We start from the raw sequence: 21,760 nt of genomic DNA on the forward strand, positions 1-21,760 counted from the left end.
TATCAATTTATATTTATTATACTTTATTTATTATTATATTTTTGGCAATTAACGGGGGATTTTACTTTAAAACACTTCTGGGGTCATTGTGTCTACTCAGGCTTTTTTGTGCACCCCTTTTGTGTGTTTTTAAGTTGCTTGATTCAATATGTATATTTGATTAGATCAGACATGCAAAATACATTGAACTTCTGTCATTGTAACCATCTTAGACTTGTTTAAAAGAAACGCATTGAATCAAGCAGACATGTATTGAGACACGTATTGAATCAAGCAACTTAAAAACTGTCTGGGTTGCACACAAAAGCCTGAGTGGACGTTAAACTGACCTCAGAAGTGTTTTAACCCATTAAGACCGGGAAAGCATCTGTAATTTTCAATTTTAACCACTTTAGCCATTATCTTATACTTTGGCTATTAAAAAATAGCAGGTATACAAGCTCATAGTGCGGCACCGAGTGCCGCGCTATGAGCTTGTAGATCAGATTTTTTTTTTTTATTAGCTTTTTTTTTTGCAAATCTTTGAATATATTCACCTGTTTCCTAGGCTGTGTGTTTTCCACTTCCTGTCGATTTGATCCAATGAAATCCAATGAAACTGGTCAGATGACCAATGATATCCAATGAAATCGACAGGAAGTGGAAAACACACAGCCTAGGAAACAGGTGAATAGCGCGGCACTTGGTGCCACGCTATGATCTTGTAGATCTGCTATTTTTGAACAGCCAAAGTATAAAATAATGGTTAAAGTGGTTACACATAATGCGTTCCCAGTTTTAATGGGTTAAAGCGAAAGGCCCCTTTGATTCTGCCTTTCTAGTGCAGGAAAGACAGTCCAGAGAGACAATAGGAGAGTCTATGAGTTTATAAAGTCAAGAAAAGTGACTTTTCACACTGACAGTCCTTGGGGGCATCAGTTGGGGACAGTTCACCATTCACTGTACTAGAGGCTAAATATAGCTCCTGCAAGTACAGTACAGGCACAATCACCCTGGTTAGTGTCAAATACTCCATGTAGCTAAAGTGCTAGCATGTGAGTACGGTATGTGTGTGTAAGGAAAGACCACAACCACATAAGCCCTATATACTTTGTCATACGACGAATAGCAAAAAAAATAGGCAAGCTTGTAGATCTAATATTTTAGCTATTTGTGAAATAGCCAAAATTCAATTTTTGTCACCTTTTTTTTCATGCAACAAAATCGGACTCCATGTGCAAGAAGCCCTAAAGCCCTTTAAAAACTAGAAAACTGAAGAATGTCCTCAGGCTCCACGATTTTGCACATCTAGCAATCCTTGCAAGGAGATTTGGTCCTTACAAATACAGACAAGCAGGTTCAAACAAACAAACAAACACACACACACACACACACACACACACACACACACACACACACACACACACACACACACACACACACACACACACACACACACACACACACACACACACACACACACACACACACACACACACACACACACACACACACACACACACACACACACACACACACACACACACACACACACACACACACACACACACACACACACACACACACACACACACACACACAACCTTTCACGTGCCCAGGCACATCCTCTCACATATTTTCGCTGTCGGGCAGAAACCTTGTACTGTACTGTATGTCTAAATGTTTACTTTTCAGGGAATGGAAAAATAACCTGTATTCCAATGTTTCACACAGACACACTTAAATACTTTCAAATAGCAAATGACTTGTGAGCTTGTAGACCTGCTATTTTCGCTACTTTAATATAATGAAATAGTGCATTCATTTATGAAAAAACATTTAAAAAAATTAAACATGAAACATGGTTTCTGCCTGACAGTGACGATATGCAAACATACACAGTGTCACACACACACACACAAAGAGGTCAAAGCATGCAGAGAAAGAGAGCGAGAGAGAGAGAGAGACACCTTGGGGGGCGTGTCGTCATCCGGCCTGAGCCAAGAGGCGGTGGGCGGGACTAGGCGGGGGAGGGGCAGGGGGAGGGGCAGGGGCGGAGGAGCGGGGGAGGGGTTGTTGTCGGAGGTGGGGTCCGAGTTCTGGCGGGGCATGGGCGGCCGCGAGGGCGACACCGAGGCCGAGGAGGAGATGACGGCGTGCGGGTCGTGGAGCGACTGAGACCCCGACAGGCCGTGGTTCTTCACCTGCACCAGGTGAGCCATCTGGTGGAAAACACCACCGACCATCCAACAGAGAGACCAGGGAGCGACGTGGGCGGTAACGGATCAGATGATTGGACGGGGATCAAGGTTTTGGGTTCACACGGTGCAGAAGGTTAAGGAGTCAGGGATGGAGAGTGGGAGGTGGGGGGGGGGGGGGGGGGTGTGGTGTGGTGGAGTTTGCAGCAGGAGGTGCAGGAGGAGTTGCAGCGTCAGCAGTGGAAGGAGGAGAGAAAAAGAAGGAGAGAGGGGAGGGATTCAGGGTGAGAAACGTTAAGTGGCGAGGCGAGTGTGTTAATGCATGAAGCGCATGTAAGCATACAAGCATGTAAGCATACACATACGCACGCACACAGACACACACAGGAATATATCATACAGCACACTTGAGCAAGGGAATTATGCTCAGAAAAGTAGCTCAGGTATTCTGCCCTACAAAGCCTAAGTGCATTAACTACGAAAAAAGAAAATCACTGATAAATGGGTTTAAAAGTGCTTCAACTGGTCAGCAATATATTCTATCATAACATGACATAGATTAAGTCAATATTTCAGAAGAATGTGATACAAGCTCCAAATGTGGCATGAATAAAGCCGTTAGCCACCTGAAAATCCAAGATGGCGGCCATTTTTCAAGATTTTTTACATCAAATGTAAAACAAGGTTTTTCAGTGTACAAACACTTTCTCCAGTCAGTTTGAGCTGTGCAACTCAGTCGATTAGAAGTGGACATTTGGTGTAACGGTTTAGACCAAGGGGCTATCCTTTTACCACCTAACCATACAGAATATCTACTGTAAGCACACTCAGGTATATGGGCTACAACTAGGTTCAAACAAAGTGCTCTACACCTAGCCCGATCGTTCATCCAGTGCCATTAAGTCCAGTGCGATCTGTACACGATCCGGGTAATTGCAGCCCCATTACACTTGGCTCGGCTTTCCTGCGCTGGCACATCCTGTTAATTCAGGTGCGGCTATCTAACTACAATTCTACAACTAACTAAACTACTAGTTGGTGCAGGGCCGGCCCTAGGATTTTGGTGGCCCTAAGCAAGATCGTTTGTGGCCTCAAAACACTCCCAGCACAACCACCAAATCGCACGCACTCCTTTGCATTTCTAAGACTAATATATTACTTTTAAGTATTGTATTAGCTGTTGATACTCCAAACATTTATTTAAGTGCAATACTCAAGTGTACTTACTGTGACTGTCCACCACTGCAAGTTTGAAAAATCTGACCAGGCTGATAATTCTCACCTGTCATTTGAATCACAGTCTGTCACAGTAAGGGTTCAGGCTAATTGAGCATCTTATGAACATTCCGGTAGAACATAGGATCACACTTTTTGATTGCATGCGAGTTTGGCCTTTCTTTCCTGCTTCTTCAGAAACCATAGAAGAGTACATCAGATGAAACATGGCTGCTCCTCTTCTTGACCACATCATCACAGAAGTGTGATGCCGAATGTACTTCCCTATGAGTCATCTCATCAGTTCCCTCTGTCTAGTTGCCAGGAAGGTGTAAGAGCAGACATCTTCATTGGATATGACTAACGCTGATCTGCCATCACCAGAGATGACTGAACAGGAGTCATTGGAAGAAAGAAAGGCCAAGCTTTCTCAAGAATTATGATCTTCTGAGGTGGGAATGTTCACAGGTTTCTCAATTAGTCTGAACAATTTCTGTGTCTTTGGTTGTGGCCCGAAGCAACCGCATAGACTGCTTATGCCAGTGGCCGGCCCTGAGTTGGTGTATAAAGAGGGCTGATTAGATAGCATTTGGGACACTAAATTATAATATACAGTAACTACAGTTCATTTCTGATCGAATTACGACAGAAAACTGTGAATTCTTTGTCGAAAATGCCCGCCATCTTGAAAACTAGAAGCCAAATTGAATTTTTATTGCCACCAATTGAATTTATCATGTCAAAATACGCAGTTTTGATAACTAGATAATTAAAATATGTTCAGACATTCAAGTTCTACACTGAAAAACCTTGTTTTACATTTGATGCGGGTATTTCTGAAAAAGTAGGTCATAACCATTATTCATGCAAAATGTTGGCAATGAGTGGGCAAAACAGGCACAAAGTACTTGGAGGCCAGTCTATGATGTCAGTACTATGATATCAGCACTACTGTCTGTCTATCGGTACCCAGCGTTGTTCTGGTTATGGTATAGCACGGCCAGTCTATGTCAGTCAGCCATGACGTCAGTACTGTGACACAGACATATAAACTTCAGCACTGAGATGTCATGCATGGCCATATAAGGATATATTTTCCAGACACACAGACCCACACACAGACACCTCGAACTTTATATAGAAGATATCATATTCTATTATATCATTTCATATTCTTTAATATCATATAACATAAGTTTAACATAACATCATCTGTCCTTACAGTACACATCACTGTGTTCTGTATGATACGTTAAACTGGTTATCTCCTCATGATAGGAGACATTTTCATTGGTTGCTTTTTGTTTTTAAATGTATTTACTTTAATTATCCTTCTTATTTGAAAGAGCTTTTACGTCCGTTCAGTTCAAGATACCCATTAAGACATACACAACAACCTGTTTTTGAGGTACCTGTCGATATAAACAAAGAAATTGGGAGACGTTCTTTTAAGTTTAAAGCACCTTCTGATTGGAACAATTTATCCACTTTACTTAGATCAATTATTTCATTTTCTGTTTTCAAAATATCTCTGCTTGATTCCCTAAAATCTAACTGTTCTTGCTTTTAAATTCATAAAGTTGGCTTGGCGGAAGGACAATCGGGGTTCGCGGAGTCGGCTTGGGGAGTTATGGGTTTTGACTTCGGACTGGAAATGACATATGTTGCCATGTATTCTTGTTGAATTTGATTTCATAATTGATTGTTTTATTATTATTTTATTTTTTCATTTTTATTATTATTTTTATTATGGCATAACAGATGTAGACTGGTCTGGGATGGTGTGAGAGCCCTTATGTGTATGTTTTGTTGTTGTTGTATGTTATGTGATTGTTTTGTGTCAGTGTTTGTGTGTTGTGCCTGAGGACCCCCTGGAAGACGAGATGCTGCATCTCAAGGGGTTTATCCTCCAATAAAATGTTCAAATCAAATCAAAAAAAATCTGTCTTTTGTTATTTGTATTGTATGAAGAGAGAAACCTTAAATTCCTCGCATGTGGAAAAACACTAGCGTTACTAATAACATTTATTCAGTAATATTTCATTTATTCATTGGATTGTGTAGAGAGAGCCAGCAACGAAGCTAACCAACCAATGTGGAAACATGCAAATGTGTTAGACCTGAGCAAAACAATTTTCCCTTGTGGATAATAAAGACATCTAATCTAATATGTAATGATTAACCAACTAAACCTTAGGCTATATAGTTAGTTGACCGGAAGCTTGTAGACTGGATATTTTTGACAAATGTTCGCCTCAGGCTATATGCACGCTAGGGTTCAAGACAGACCATTGAAAGATATTTTCAAATATATTTTCATGAATGGAAATGACGTACAAACGACAGCTTCTGTTCGCATCTTTCAGGAGGTCGTAGTTACAGACTCTACAATGTAGCATTCGAAGATTGTGGGATAATTGTCTGGTTTGAGAAACTAGGGTTCAAATTGTTAATGTGATTATGGATCAGAGCGCCCACCTGTGGTTCAACGGAGCGGTGCATGGGTGGGGTCCGGGACTGCTGGATGCCCCCGCTGCTGAAGGACTCGGAGCGGGGTGGCAGGGACGGGTCGGAGATCCGGTTGGAGGCCTTGTGCTGCAACGCAGGAGAACTGTGTCGGTTCATCTTAGAACCATCCTCCGCCTGAGGCATGCACAAACATGTATGCAAACGTGCATTAAACGCATGCAAGTACAGACTCACACACACATGTAAATGTGTACACATGCGTGCACGTACATGCATACGTATACACGCACGCGCACACACACACACACACACACACACACACACACACACACACACACACACACACACACACACACACACACACACACACACACACACACACACACACACACTCCAAAAGAATGCACATTTTGTATATGTTTTGACTCCAGAGATAAAGTAATTGCATGTGTAAAATAATCTTTTATGTAATGGGTTAAACCAGATATACTCTGATGATGGTGCGTGTGTGTGCGTGTGCGTGTGTGTGTGTGTGTGTGTGTGTGTGTGTTTGTGTGTGCGTTTGTGTGTGTGTACGCTCATGAATGGTATGGCTCTGTCCTCTGTGTCTCCAGAGAGAATCAGACAGTGACTGATATAGTTGCAGGTGGCCTACATCTCTCCACCAGGGGGCAGACCTGGACACCTGCCCTAAATGTATGTATGTATGCGTGCGTGCGTGCGTGTGCACAAGTGCGTGTGCGCACACATGCAGATTTACATGTGAGGAGGGACACTCACATGTAAGTGAGTATGTAGGTTATACAGTATGTAGAGGCCTGGATTTAAACTAGCAAACAAGTCCCACACTGTGCTAAGATAAATATAGAGATATGGAGCAAACATGGAACACTGCACTTTTTAAAAGAGAGAGAGAGAGAGAGAGAGAGAGAGAGAGAGAGAGAGAGAGAGGGGGAATTAGATGAAGTTAGAAACTGACTGAATGAATGAATGAAAGAAAGAAAGAAAGAAAGAAAGAAAGAAAGAAAGAAAGAAAGCAATAAAGAAAGAAAGAAAGAAAGCAATAAAGAAAGAAAGAAAGAAAGAAAGAAAGAAAGAAAGAAAGAAAGTAAGAAAACAATATTATAAACCAAGACTTTGAGAGTCTGTAGAAAAATACCAAACAAAGGTCAGAAAATGATAAAAATGTTAAAATTAGTAGTGTGCTGTGTCTCAGCACAGGAGACCCAAGACATGCAGTGAAGAACATCACCCAAATGTTAACTCCAAAACATAAGGGAGAGAGACCCAACAGGAACATTCAAGAAGAACGATTAAGATCTTTTCCCACGGGGAGCGACACCACGCCTGCATTCTCACTTTAGATCCGCGGGGATCTACTGCACTGTGAATAGATGCGTTTCTACACGTAGAATTAAAAAGAAGTTGGTTAGACATGGAGGGTTTGGGGGTTAGCTTAGATTAGAACATATGGGAGCCTCATTGACACCACAGATCTGAGGTCTGAATCAACCTGCCCAGAGAGATAGGAGAGATGGAGCCAGTGTTAACGTTTAAAACCGGCCAATCCTGAGTTAGTCGGTCTGCTCAGAGACATAATGAGATGAGATACGATAAAGCAGTGTTTCTCAACGTCGCGTCCGGGGACCAACAGGGGCCCAAATTAACGCTTTGGGGTCAGTAACTCTGAAGGTGTACACTCTGAGTTAAGTAAACAGAGGATTTTACAGTGGAGATTCTTTTATCACAAAATGGTATCAAATGAATACCACTCATGGTCACTCCTTCTCATGTTTTTGTTACACGTTTGTTTTCTTGACCACACTGTTAAGAATGTAGATGTCATGTTGTTTAAACAGATGCTACTGTAGGTTCTCTGTTAACCTGGGATCATAGTTTCTTGAGGCACTACACTGTCTCTCTGCATTCAATGTACGCGATTACCTTGCTTACTGTAAGTCGCTCTGGATAAGAGCATAAGGTAATTGTCTAAATTGTAATTGTAAATCGAGGTCCGGGTCATATCAAACTAGTGATCCTTGAAATGAAAAAAGAAGTTGAGAATCACTGCGATAAAGTAAGGGATGTAAAAAGATTAATAGGAGAGATGAACAGAATCAGAACCAGCCCAAGCTGCCAGCCAGGGTTAGTGAGCCCGCCTGCACAGAGAACGAGAGAATAGTAAAAACAGAGGGATGAAAAAGAAGACAGTCTGTGGGAGGAAGGGAGAAAAAAAGGAGACAAAGGGAGGTTTAAGAAGAAACCGCTTTTTCCTCCACTGACCCGACGTCCGGGGCTCCGCCCTCTAGAGTCCGGACTCCTCCTCCTCACGGGACTGGTGCGCCGGCGCACCATTGGCTGACAGTAGGCGTAGGAGGGATCGGGGGCGGGGGGGTCGGGGGCGCAGGTGATGCGGATCCTCGGCGTGTGGTTGTTGTGCTCCGGCGACTGGTGCGTCGTCGTCATCATCTGCCGCTGCCGGGCGGGGCTGATGTGGGCGGGGTAGGAAGGGGGGCGGCGGCGAGGCTTATAACCGGGGAGTAAGAGGAGGTCGGAGAGGTCGGGGGCCGGGTCGCGCGGCCGGTTGAAGGAGTGATGCTTCTTGGGAGGGATGCGGGGAGAGTTGCTCTGCGCTCGACGCATCACCTGCAGAGTGAGGGGCGGTTACACTTATACCCTGTATCATCATCGCTGTCGGAAGGAAACCTTGTAGTATGTCCAAACTGTTACTTTTCAGGAAGTATCTAGTTCCAGTAGATCTAATGTAGTTATTATTTAGTCACAAGCTTTTGTTAAAGGTTTCACGACATAATTATTATTTTTTTCAGGTTTTTATTTGGTTTTCTGACCTACACCCCAAAAACTGAACTTTGAACATTCAGTGGATTTTCTGAGGTCTTGGGTTTTCTGAATAATTAGGCTCAGAAAAGTGCTGTGATTTGCCAATGGACTTTGATGTCACAGTCCATTAATCCCGCCCCCTCTCCGTCCCTCCCATCCCCTCCCCTATCCTTCTCCTTTGGGGGGAGGAGCAGAGGCGATGATTGACAGGCAAAATCCCTCAACAGCGACATCCGCAGGCAAATCGTTTTTTTTTTCATTGCAGCTGAAAAGGCTTCAGAACCACAGAAAAAACCTGCCATGGGTCACTGACTCACTGGAGTGGATTTTTCTGTTAAAACCTTTTAATACACTTGAAGGACCTTTAATGTTTTGTAAACCAGCATGTCATGAAACCTTTAATACTTTTCATTGGCTCAATATTTATAGAAGCCACAGACACACTTAACCACTTTCACTTTCAAAAGAGTTGTGAGCCTTCCTTTTTAAACTCTATACGTGGCCCCATACATTTTTCCCTGTACACAAAATCTCGTCGCCCGAAATAGCAGACCTACAAGCTCACGACACATGGCGTTGCAACACGTTGTGAGCTTGTAGATCTACTATTTCCACAGAATGTTCGCCCCCAGAATATAGGGACGCTAGGGGCTCAAGTGGTTTAGGTTTATTGGATAAGAGAGAAAAACCCTCAAGGCTTATTTGGTTGAGTAGTTGTAGGCCAGTGGTTGTACATGGTTAGCCTTCAGATGTACCTGGTTAGGACAAAAAACTTCAAATTCAATGTTAAATGAATGTTAAGTGGTTCAGTGCTTTCACACCCAACCGTCCGTCTTCTGTTTTTTTTGTGTTCGAGCCTGCAAATGATCAAACATGAAGGATGACACTTGTGAAGTTAAAAGAAAGGAGTCAAGAGTTAATTTGAAATTGTCATCGTATTAGATCTCCCCTCTGAAACTGGAAAAAAAATTGTGGTAAAATAATACTAATGACAGGTTTGTTATGAGACTTCTATTCATTCTACAACAGACAAAGGCGTACGTGGTTTGGGGTACACAACATCAGGAAAAAAACGTCTTGAAATATTTAGTTACACCACCTGGTCCCAATAAGAGTATTCATTTATTTTTCAAAGCAGACAGGGCCAAGGTAGTGAGAATATATCTCCAAAGACTTCTTTGAAACGAAAGGTATTAAGATGGTTTATCACTTAAATAATAGGCAAGAATGGGATTTACTTTCATGTCGGAGGTTATTTTGTGAGCATAAAGCTGTCAGCTTTTACAAACAGTGAACACCTCAGAAATAGAAAGGGACAAATTACGCAGTCACACGCACACGCACGCACACGCACACACACACACACACACACACACACACACGCGCACACGCACACGCACACGCACACGCACACGCACACGCACACACACACACACACACACACAAACAAACAGAGGAGTCATTTCAGAAAGAATAGGGGGTGTCAGAGGTTGAAAATTGTCAATAAGTGTATGGTTACAGACAAGAAAACGCATATCTATAACATGTGCCACATGTCAGATGTAGATGGACGGCCATATTGAGACGCACTCAGTGTTGGGAAAAGAAATTCAGAGTTGCAGAAAATATGCATAAAAGATCTGAATTTGAGGTTAAATGTGAACAATTGCCGTCTCCTGAGACTCCAAATGACCCCCCTGCCACACACACACACACACACACACGCACACGCACACGCACACACACACACACACACACACACACACACACATACACACACACACACACGCATGCATGCATGCATAAAATCATATGGAAACCCTCACATGCAATAAAGTTTTGGCTGTTGCACACAAAACAAAAAGAGAACTTGAGGCAAATGTGAGGCAAGTGCACAGATAAGCGAGTGTGTGCACTCACAGCTGTAGCCTCCTGACAGCTCTAATTACCATGTAATTAAGATGCATTTCATCGCTGACGGGTGGAAACCTTGTATGTCCAAAACGTTACCCGTGTTCCAAACGGATCCAATGTAGTTACTATTTAGTCACAAGCTCTTGTTAACACTTGTCATTGGTTAAATATTCATAAAATCCACAGACACATGACTTGACCACTTCCACTTTCAAAAAGTTTTAAAACTTTTCTAAATGAGCAAAAGTAGCCATTCTACAAGCTCACATCGCGACATGTTCTGAGCTTGTAGACCGGATATTTTTTGCTACTTTTGCACAACATTCTTATACGACAAACTAGGGCATTCATTTACCACAAAACATAAAAACTTGAAATATTGGAGATACAAGGTTTCTGCTGACAGCAACGATAAGCATGCACGTTGTGTGTGTGTGTGTGTGTGTGTGTGTGTGTGTGTGTGTGTGTGTGTGTGTGTGTGTGTGTGTGTGTGTGTGTGTGTGTGTGTGTGTGTGTGTGTGTACTTCCATACAGGAAGCACAGGTTTGTCAATGGCAGAGACTGCAGCATTCTAAATGAACAGCTGTGTGTGCGTGCACTCGTGGGAATTTGTGTAGGTGTGTGTTGGCACACGCACCGATTTGTCTGTGTGGGTGTGAGTTTGATTGCACATGCATTCTTTTATCTGTCAGTGTTTGCACATGCTTGTCTTTCTGTGTTCTGTTAACACACTCAAATGTGTGTGCAGAAATTGCAGAGGTAGTACAAGCGGTAGTAGTACTGTACTATTACAACTAATATTAGCATTGGTGGACTGCAACAAAGTACATTTACTTGTACATTTACATGTACTTAAGTACATTTTTTGAGTATCTGCAAATATTTCGAGTATTTGTAGCGAACACAGCAGATCTACAAGCTAACAACGCATGGCATTGCGATGCGTTGTTAGCTTGTAGATCTGCTACTTTCACAATTATTTATATTTTTTGAAAGTTTCTGGACAATCTTATATTTCTTTGGGAATATGTCTCCTCACTGGCAGGCGAGCCAGTAGGATACGTACAACAGCAGTGACAACACAAAGAAATGTGTGTGTGGAGGAATTAACCCATTCCATCCGGGAAAATCTTTTTAGATTTTTATAGCTATAACCATTATTTTATACTTTGGGCTATTCAAAAATAGCAGATATACAAGCTTGTAGATCTGCTATTTTTGAAAAATCTTGAAAATGTGTGCAAATCTTTGAATATATATATTTTTTTAAAGTGAACATTTTTAACTCAAATCTTTGCTTCTGGGGATTCTATAAAATGATATGTATTTGTCCGCCCCCCCCCCCCCCCCCCACCCACACCTCAAAATATTTTGTTCCAGGGACCCCCAGAAGCAAGGATTTGAGTTAAAATTCAAGATTTGCACACATATTCATGATGATCTTTTTCAAAAACAGCAGATCTACAAGCTCATGAGCTTGTATATCTGCTATTTTTGAATAGCCAAAGAGATCTAAAGTGACACAGAATGCGTTCCCGGATTGAATGGGTTTATTGGCATGATGACTAAATTGGGGAGAAAAGGGGGTAAAAGGCAAAAAAGATAAAAGATATAAAAGAAGAGGTAGTAGTAGAGGTGATAGTAGTACTGTAGTAGTAGTTGTTGCAGCAGTGATAGTAGTGGTAGTGGTCGTCATAATGAGTGTTTCCCCACACAGTCCTACCTCTTTGGCCCAGGCAGGTTTGTTGTCACTGACACCACTGTTCCCAATCCCAATCCCAGGGCCAGGGGCCTGGTCTTTGTAATGGTACAGTTGTTTCTTGTCCTGTGGGGGTCTCGGGGTCTCCTGCTGCTGCTGCTGTAAAGACACCAGGTAGGCTCTCTCCTGATGCAGCTGCCTCTGGAGCCGCTCTGCCTGGCGCTGCTCCTCGATCTGCTTACGTTTGTATTCCTGCAGTGCAGCACACACACGCACACGCGCACACACACACACGCACACGCACACGCACACGCACACACACACACACACACACACACACACACAAGTTAAAAATACTCTGGAATTGGGGCATTCTAGTGAATCAGCCAACACGTGTACAACAGGACATGATTGCGATGTCCAGCTTTTCAAATGTGGTGGTGGTTTAAATTCATACCCATGCAAAAAACAACTGAGGGAGACCACTGTATAATGCAAAAGAATAGTTTGAATGCCTTCAAACAGCATTTTTTTTGACAACTTTAGTTTAGGCAAACAAACACACACACAATTGGCTTAAAATCTTAGAGACTACCCTGCACTACTAGGCCGAGGCCAAGGTGTAGGTAGGCTAACCACTATAGCTCAGCTGATGCCGTTACGCCACAACTCACCACATTAGCACAGTGGTTCTCAACCAGTGGTCCGGGGACCACCAGTGGTCCTTGAGGAGTTTCCAGGTGGTCCCCAGCTAAATAATGGAGAGTTGGTAACCAAATGGACCCTTATAGATCTTTAAACTCTTGAGAGTGTAAAATGACACCTTTACGCTCTCAATTATACGCTCTTTAATTATTGTTAAAAACTTAATTTACAAGAAGTCTACACAATTAGAGGATGTAGAAGAAGTGTTATTTTGACAAAATCTTATCCAACGATAACAAAATATTCTACGTTTTGGGGTCTGAGAGGATATCATCAAACGGTGATCCGTGGCTCAAATGCCGGATAAATAATGGACCTTGATATGAAAAAGGTTGAAAACCACTGCATTAGCACATTATAGACCTTTTTGGCAGCCACAGACATGAAATACTGTAATAGGGTAAACACAGGTGTTACCAATGATACTAATTAACATGAGTAGCAGAGCCTTTCCATTGCAACATGCACAGTAGCTAGATTCTGACCAGAATGGAACAGATTAGTAGAATTGGCAACACGCTATCATTAGACCCTATCATGTTTATGGGTTTTCTGAGGGGGTCGTGACCGTTTGTTTGGTACATCCCCCTCACTTGTGGAGTTATTGACAAGGATTCCGGGATGACAGTACTGTATATCAGAGTGAATAATGTATCCCGTGGACTGAGATGTTAATTTCAGGAGTGTCGGCTATCGACCAGCACGTTGACTCGTACATTTGTTGCCCTTTTCTGTGTTCTTCCGCAGGGAGTTACCGGTACTCGTGATCTAATGTGGATGTCTGTGTCTTGGCTAAGTATTATAAAAAGGACAGAAATCTCCGCATATATTTCCTCCCACATCAGACTGTCCAAAATGAAATGCCAATTTTTGCATATTTGAAAATGTGAATTGAATCGAATTTTTACTGTATAGGAAATAGGTTTGTAGAATATAAAAGATTTCCTAGACCAATTTACCAGCCATTGTTCATAATTTCATTTGTCAGATGTTTATTGAAAAGACTTACTAACCCTAACCCTAACCCTACAAGAACTGCATAATCTTCGTTTCTCAATTGCCCACAAGAATGTGTGTATTGTAATTGCTGTCATGTATCCTTTTCACTGTCACAGAGATAACTCAACGTTTTTATAAGATTTGGTTCAGATTAGTTAGGATAAAAAAATATGAACAAACAATGGGTGTTTTTCAAAATGGTCAAAGTGCTTTACGTACGTAGCATGTGGAACAAACAGGGTAAGCATCTCTCTGAAAAGATTTATAGTTTTCAGTGCCATTTTTTAATGCTGTCTGGAGACAAGAATGATTCATAGACCTTAAGAGTGAAGTGCTGTTCATTACAATGGTCCTTTTATAAATGAACAGGTGTTGAGAAGAATGGAATGACGAACATGCAAAGTAATTGCCATGCAGCCAAGGATGCTGCCAACTGATTGAAGGGCTTATATAAAACACCTCTGCAATTCTGTTGTTCAGAGTGAACCTGATGAAATTCATCAGGTTCACTCTAAACAACAGAATTAGTGAACAACAAATTAGTGAACAACTCGTTTCACATACAGATTCATCAGATGAATATGTATGTGAAACGAGTTGTTCTTCAACGTTCTTCAACGTTTTTCAGACCAAAGTACCCCTTAGCTGAGAGAGACTAAGCAGGGACCCCTACTACATGTAATAATAATCAGGGGTGCACAGGGGTGCTGCGCGAGAAAAAAGGACGCTCTGCTTAAAAATTCCGCCGTTTTTTTTTCTCACGCCGTTTGGTGAACCCCCCAAGGTTGGTGCCCTGTGCTGCGCTGCTTTTATCCGCCAGATTGGGACGTTCATGGCATATTTTGCACCATTACGGTGCGTTCATCATCGGTGACGAGTGCCTCTAACAGCCGCTGCTGGCTGTGTGCAGCGAGCTGCGAGTCGCAGCGTGTTTATGTGTGTGGATGCGAGGCAACACTCACACAATCACGTGCAGCATGCGTCCCCTCCCCCTGCGCCTAATGGCTGTACATGGGGCCGACGCGTGCTTTAGCGTGATTGTGTGAGTGTGGCTTCAGGAAGTAAATTCCTAGCCTCGATCTCCAGGCTTTTATTTTTTATCTTGCTAAAAAATTAAAGCTAGGAAATTCCTGGGCTGTTGGTATGCAAAAGCGCCTCGCGTCGTCTGATGTGCCGCGCATTAGTTATTTTGGGTGCGCATGCGCACCAGTTATGTACACCCCTGATAATAATAATGAGACGAAAACCTTCTTATCAAACAAACATTTAGTGGTCCCCATGTAGTAACTCTGAGGTCCCGGACCCCCCCCCCTGTTGAAGACCCATGGTGAACCTGGTGAATGTGTACAGTAAGTGACACAAGTTGTTTACTTGCACATGGAAAATGAAATGAAAGGGGAAACAATTCATCTTTCTTATGTGCAGTGAACTCTCTGTTTATAGACATGGATTACGGTTTGCATCACTGAAAAGAAAGTGTGTGTGTGTGTGTGTGTGTGTGTGTGTGTGTGTGTGTGTGTGTGTGTGTGTGTGTGTGTGTGTGTGTGTGTGTGTGTGTGTGTGTGTGTGTGTGTGTGTGTACCAGCAGTAAGGCTTGCTCCTGCAGCAGTTGTTGCTGCAGAATCTCCAGCTGCCTCTGCTCCTCCTCCAACTGTCTACGGATATACTCCTAAACCAATCGGCGGCCGGCATGCCAGAGGAGCCACCAATCAGAGCGCAGAGAGGGCCGGAAGAGGGAACAAACCAGAGTCCCAGCAACCAGTGACATCATCAGAGCAGGAAGATAGCGGGCGAAGGAAGCAACAGTGAAGCAGGACAGACAGTCAGACACAATTAGAGGGAGAAGAGGTTGAACAAGGACAGATTAGACAGGAGTGAATGACGCAGAGAGAGAATCAAAGAGATTAATTTAAAAATAGACAGGACAGGTAAGGAGAGGTAAGTGGTGGAAAAAGTATTCAGATTTTTTTACTTCAGTAGAAGTGGCAATGCCACAAAAGCCCTGTATTAAAAATTGGAAAAGCACTAAAGCAAAGTAAAAGCACTAAAAGTTTTCAAATTTTTGAAAATAGCCTATCTACAAGCTCACAAGGCTTGTTGATCTGCTGTTTTCGAGTATAAAATTCCGCTTGAGTGGTTAATGTATGAAATCAGCAAAGTAAAGTGATCTGCAAATATAAATCCGATCAGTGGACCAGAAACGGTCCACTGATCATAATATGAGCTCCTTGTTAAAATTCTTCAACGCTTACCAGCGTCTTTCCCCACTCTCACTCTATTTTGAGTATTTTCCTCAGTAATTGCTTCCATTTGTCCGTTGGGGATCTTTTTGGCACCTGAGTCCCACTCCTACTCCTAAACTGCCTTGTTGAATTCATAATCAACATTTGATGTGCTGACGCCTGTGCAGTACAGACAGTTATGCACCCTGCCTAATTAATAGTACCTGATTGCCTGATGTATGACTGAGACCAATCATTCTATTTTTATTTTATAATTATTTCTGTTTTGTTTTGGTGTTTGTGTTTGTGTCTTAAAAAAAAGAAAAGGAAATGGTGATCCCACATGCAATAGAACATACTACATCCTATGTAAACTTCTGTAACCATTGAAAAATATAATATGTATAAAAATTATGATAATCACCTAAATCTGCAAAGCAACTAGTATCTAAAGCACAATATTTGTGAGATGTAGTGTAGTGGATATACATATTCATGCTCCGTAGTAGCGTGCTGAAAAGTGGCTTGCCAACAAGTAGCTTGGAAATCAGTTATTGTCGGCAAGCGACACTGTCGCGCATTAAACCATGGTTTCGTGTCAGAGTTATTCCCATTTCTTTGATATTATGGTCTTTGTGGTTTGCAACTTATTTGGGGGCCCACTTGCAATATCCTCAGGTTGGGAATCACATAGTTATAGGGATATTCACACAGAGCACTATAACTATAAAAATGTTCAAGTCAAGTGGATAACAGAGTTCACACCACAACTATTACAAATACAATGGTGAACGACATAGCTATAGTTATAGTTATAGTTATAGTTATAGTTATAGTTATAGTTATAGTTATAGTTATAGTTATAGTGCTCAGTGTGTGAACAGACAATTTTCTGCTGTGCACTAAAACTCAGGTTGTCTCTTGCGGTTGCGGTATAGTGGACGGTGTTGTATGGTGGTGGTGGCGAACGTGGTGTTGTGAAGAGGAGGAGTTGCTACCTGTTCTCTCTCGGCGAGCCTCCTCTCCTCCTCCCTGCGAAGCTGTTCCATCTCCTCGTACCGCCTCCTCTGCTCTCTCTCCTGCTGTTTCCGCATCTCGCGCTCCCGGCGCTGTTGCTGTTAGTGGGAAAAAAGAGACAGAAGAGAAAGCTGTCACTGTCAATCCACTCCTCTGTTTGTGTGTATGTATGTCTTTATTGAGACAGATGGTAGGAAAGCTATGGGGGTGGGGTGTAGTACAGACAGACAGTACGAAAGCTGGTAGGGAGACAGTGTAGGAGAGACACAGTAGGAAAGCTGAGAGGGACAGAGTGTAGGAGAGACGGACAGAAGGAAAGCTGAGGGGGACACAGTATAGGAGAGACAGACAGTGGGAAAGCTGGTAGGGAGACAGTAGGAAAGCTGAGAGGGACACATTGTAGGAGAGACAGACAGTAGGAAAGCTGAGGGGGACACAGTGTAGGATAGAGACAGACAGTAGGAAAGCTGAGAGGGAGAGAGTGTAGGATAGAGACAGACAGTAGGAAAGCTGAGAGGGACACAGTGTAGGATAGAGACAGACAGTAGGAAAGCTGAGAGGGAGACAGTGTAGGATAGAGACAGACAGTAGGAAAGCTGAGAGGGAGAGAGTGTAGGAGAGACAGACACTAAGGAAAGCTGAGAGAGAGATAATGTTAGGGAGACACATGAGAGAAGTGTACATATCATCGCTGTCGGGGAGAAACCTGTCCATAATGTGATCTTTTTATGGGGTTTTTTCATAAATAAATGCCCTATACCTCTGTATGACCCAGGCATATGCCAGGGTCATATGATATGCAAAAGTAGCAAAGAATAGCAGATCTAGAAGCTCACAATGCGTCACGATGCGACAGTTTTGGACATGAGGGTTGAGACAGCAGCCGACAGCAACAATATCTATATCTGAATCCAAGTCTCACCTCCTCCAGGCGCCTCCTCTGCTCCTTCTGCTCCTCGATGCGTTTCTGCCTCTCGGCCAGTAGTTGGCGCTTGTGCTCCTCGTTCTGCTGCTGCTCCAGCTGCTGCCTCCGCAGGGCCTCTGAGCGCTCCTTATTGGCCAGCTGCAGGCGCAGGAAGTTCCCCCTTAAAGTGGACTCCCCTGGGAGGTTGATGATGGAGCTGTAAGTGAGTGAGTAAATACATCGAAGGCATTAAAACAATTACAAACAACAGAAAAATAGACTATACTATAAATTCATCTCAAAGCAAGACAGCAGACAGAATAAAATCAAGTAAGTTCTGCAAACGCTTGTTAGACCTGTTTCAAGACGGGAACGCCTCTGAGTCATTTTAGTTGTAGCTATATAGCAACATTAATTATTGTTAAAGCAAAAGAAAAGAAAGCGCTGCCTGGGTTCAATCACGGTGGCTCAAAACAGGTGCTCTTCAGTGGCACAGGTATAGGCATAGAAGCAAAGGAACCCAAAGTTCTGCTTGTGGTGAGGCAGACTGTAGGGAAAAAATACTGAGGCACTACGTCTTCAGGTGAAATTTATTTTGCAGATGAGCAAGGCAACAGCTGACCGACGCGTTTCGACACTTGGGTCTTCAACAGGGTCTCAATTAATTATCAATTAATAAAGGTCTCATTAATTATTATTATATAAAGATTTTAAGTTTTTTAAAACACTTAGGTCAGGATTTAGAAGGCATTTTTATAATACATTTTTGGTATTCGATTCTAATTTGGTACGGGGAACGACAAGCAGACCCTGTTCAGCAGACCTGAATGAGGGGAGGGGGGAATTTAGGGCAGAAGAATTTAGAATTTAGGGCAGCTATCTAGTTATAGATAGTTTTAATTTCAAGGATATCTCTGAGATTTGCAGAACACTGGGAATCCACCAAAAAAAGGATCACTCACACACTTTATTGTGCGCGGAGTAGGGCATTCACAGAATAGTCGAATATTCGAATACCAAACCGACTATTCGACTATCAAACCACTATTCGAACCACTAATCTTTTTTTTAAGATTTTTTTTTTTTAGTGGCTTTTCTAAAGCAGACATGCAGCTGTGAGCTCTGGTGTGACGTCAACTCGCATTCCTTGAGTCGAGTCATCAATGCAATTGAAAAAAATAAAAAAATAAAAAAATTAATTTTTTTTAATTTTTTATAATCAAATCGAATAATCGAATATTCGAATACTTTTGGGTCGAATAATTCGAATACCATAAATCACTATTCGTTAATGCCCTAGCGCGGAGGTGTTTTTTTGTTGTTGCCCAGAGCGGGAAAAAAAATCTTCATGTGTGCGGGGGGAGCGTCCCGCGCACAGCCATTGAGAATGGCTGCATTCATTAAAGCAGAAGAAAAATCAGCGTCTGTGCGCTTTCAATCTGGGAACCCAGAACCAAATAAGAATGAAAAACAGCGCCCTCTGCTGTTTGTACTATCTTACTTGGCTCTGGGACAATGGCGACGTAGCACCCGTGCGCAAAGGAAACCGGGGTTTTGGTCTGCCTTCAGCTTTCACTTCCGGTGGTGCCACTATGTTCTCATTCCCACTAACAATATTTCTACACGGAACACTAACACCACTTCTCCCAGAGAACATGGATCGTTTTGGTTATAAGCCCACTTGTTTCTATGATGAAAGAGTAAGTTAAAATGTGAATATCTTTCCGTGGTTTTGTCTGCTCCGCGGACGCTATTGTTAAATTAGTTTGGGTTTGTTTCGAGGGGGAAAGATCGACGGACACGTGAATCCCGCCCACTACATTTGATTGGGTAAAGCGCGGCCTGCTTCCTGATCTGAAGGCACGCCCACTTGTAGCCCAGTGCGTACATGTTATGACGAGCCTTCACGACAGATTCCAGCGCAGAGCAGAATCTGTTCTTGAGAGATTAGTGCGCTTATGCTTGCGCGCCTGGTGGGTTTCAAGCATAAGGGTCTATTTGGAACCCCCTCAAGGAACCCCCTGCCGGTCCCCTGGCCACACTTTGAGAACAGACAGACAGACAGACAGACAGACAGACAGACAGACAGACAGACAGACAGACAGACAGACAGACAGACAGACAGACAGGTACCTGGGTCCAACTCCTTCTCTTTCTCTTTCTTCTCTTTCTTCTTCCTCTTCTTCACTCCCACTGTACTCATACTCTGTCTCATCTGGAGGAAAACACACACACACACACACACACACACACACACACACACACACACACACACACACACACACACACACACACACACACACACACACACACACACACACACACACACACACACACACACACACACACACAGTTCTCACATATAATCAAATCGATCATTCTTCCAGTGAGTCATTCTATTCACTTTAGCAGATGACTGTGTTAGTCATCATGCTTTGTGCCTTTCTATTCAAGTGTAAAATATATTTGGCCAGCAAAAATAGCTACTGCTATTAATATAATATTAATAGGTGCCCAATAATTTTTTCTAATTTTTTCTGTTTTTGGGCATGTAAATCATTTGTTGGATTTGGAGGTTACTTTATCTGTCATTTCAGTTTGCAAGCATCAGAAAACAAAATTGCGTTTCTCCCAAAAGACAGCAAAAGAATGAATAATGCAATACTCAATATATACATCTAAATCAATAAATCCCAAAATGAAACAAATTCAAAGCATGACATAAGAACAAACAAATAAATAAGTATTACAAATAGTATAAAAAGCAAACAACTGCTATAACATAAAAATGCGTCTAGAGTTCATGGTTCATTTATGAAGTTCATCTAATGCATAGAAATGCATATTCAGAGTTCATACAGAGTTCATATGCTGCCCAGAGGGGTGAATTCATGAGAGAGGGCAGGCTGAATTCCCTTGGTTTCTTAATCCATTAACGGAACGCATCTGTGTCATTTTAAGATTTCTTAAGATCCGTCTTAATGGATTAATGTGATCACATCTGGATGTGAATCCAGTGAATATATGATGGAGTTGTCAGTCTGTTACAGTATGTTTGGTGGAGCAGTGGTTCTCAAACGTACAGTATTCATGAAAATAACCCCCAAATAGATGTATTTGGCCGCGGACGCCCATTTGAAAAGACTTTGTGCCAGGGACCGCCATAAGAGAAGATCTGTCAACAATTGTCAACATTCAACGAAATTAGACAAAATATGAAATAGGACTTCATTGTTTAAACTGTTCCTCATTTTGCTGAGGACCCCCTGAAACCCCCTCAAGGACCCCTGGGGGTCCCCAGACGTCACTTTGAGAACCAGTGTGTTAGAGCCAGTGGTTCTCAACATGGGGTTAGGGGACCCCCAGGGGTCATTGGGGGGGTTCCAGGGGGTCCCCAGAAAAATTAGTTAATACAGCATCAATACCAGGTTTGATGCAATGAGACGTGTTGTGAGCTTGTAGATCTGCCATTTTCAAACAAATCTACAAATCTTTTATTATTATTTCTTTGAAACATTTTAATAACTAAATATATTATTATAATATTCATTTGCAGCCAAATACATATTAACTTGGCGGTCCTGGACATGGAAATGTT

The 21,760-nt window shown here is 42.4% G+C and overlaps 1 protein-coding gene across 1 annotated transcript in view; it reads right to left on the bottom strand.

Moving 5' to 3' along the window:
* Positions 1-21,760, bottom strand: part of tnikb (TRAF2 and NCK interacting kinase b) — a 50,662-nt gene that overhangs the window by 25,617 nt on the left and 3,285 nt on the right. The window contains exons 6-12 of the mRNA XM_080418153.1: positions 20,296-20,377; positions 18,181-18,379; positions 17,240-17,356; positions 12,340-12,567; positions 8,145-8,507; positions 5,871-6,035; positions 1,950-2,201 (exon numbers count right to left, since the gene is read on the bottom strand). Coding sequence (XP_080274279.1) covers positions 1,950-2,201; positions 5,871-6,035; positions 8,145-8,507; positions 12,340-12,567; positions 17,240-17,356; positions 18,181-18,379; positions 20,296-20,377 — 1,406 coding nt within the window. The remainder of the gene's footprint in view (positions 1-1,949; positions 2,202-5,870; positions 6,036-8,144; positions 8,508-12,339; positions 12,568-17,239; positions 17,357-18,180; positions 18,380-20,295; positions 20,378-21,760) is intronic.

The sequence above is a fragment of the Gymnoscopelus braueri genome (genome assembly GCF_963280865.1).
Source record: "Gymnoscopelus braueri genome assembly, chromosome: 21".
NCBI classification, from domain to species: domain Eukaryota; kingdom Metazoa; phylum Chordata; class Actinopteri; order Myctophiformes; family Myctophidae; genus Gymnoscopelus; species Gymnoscopelus braueri.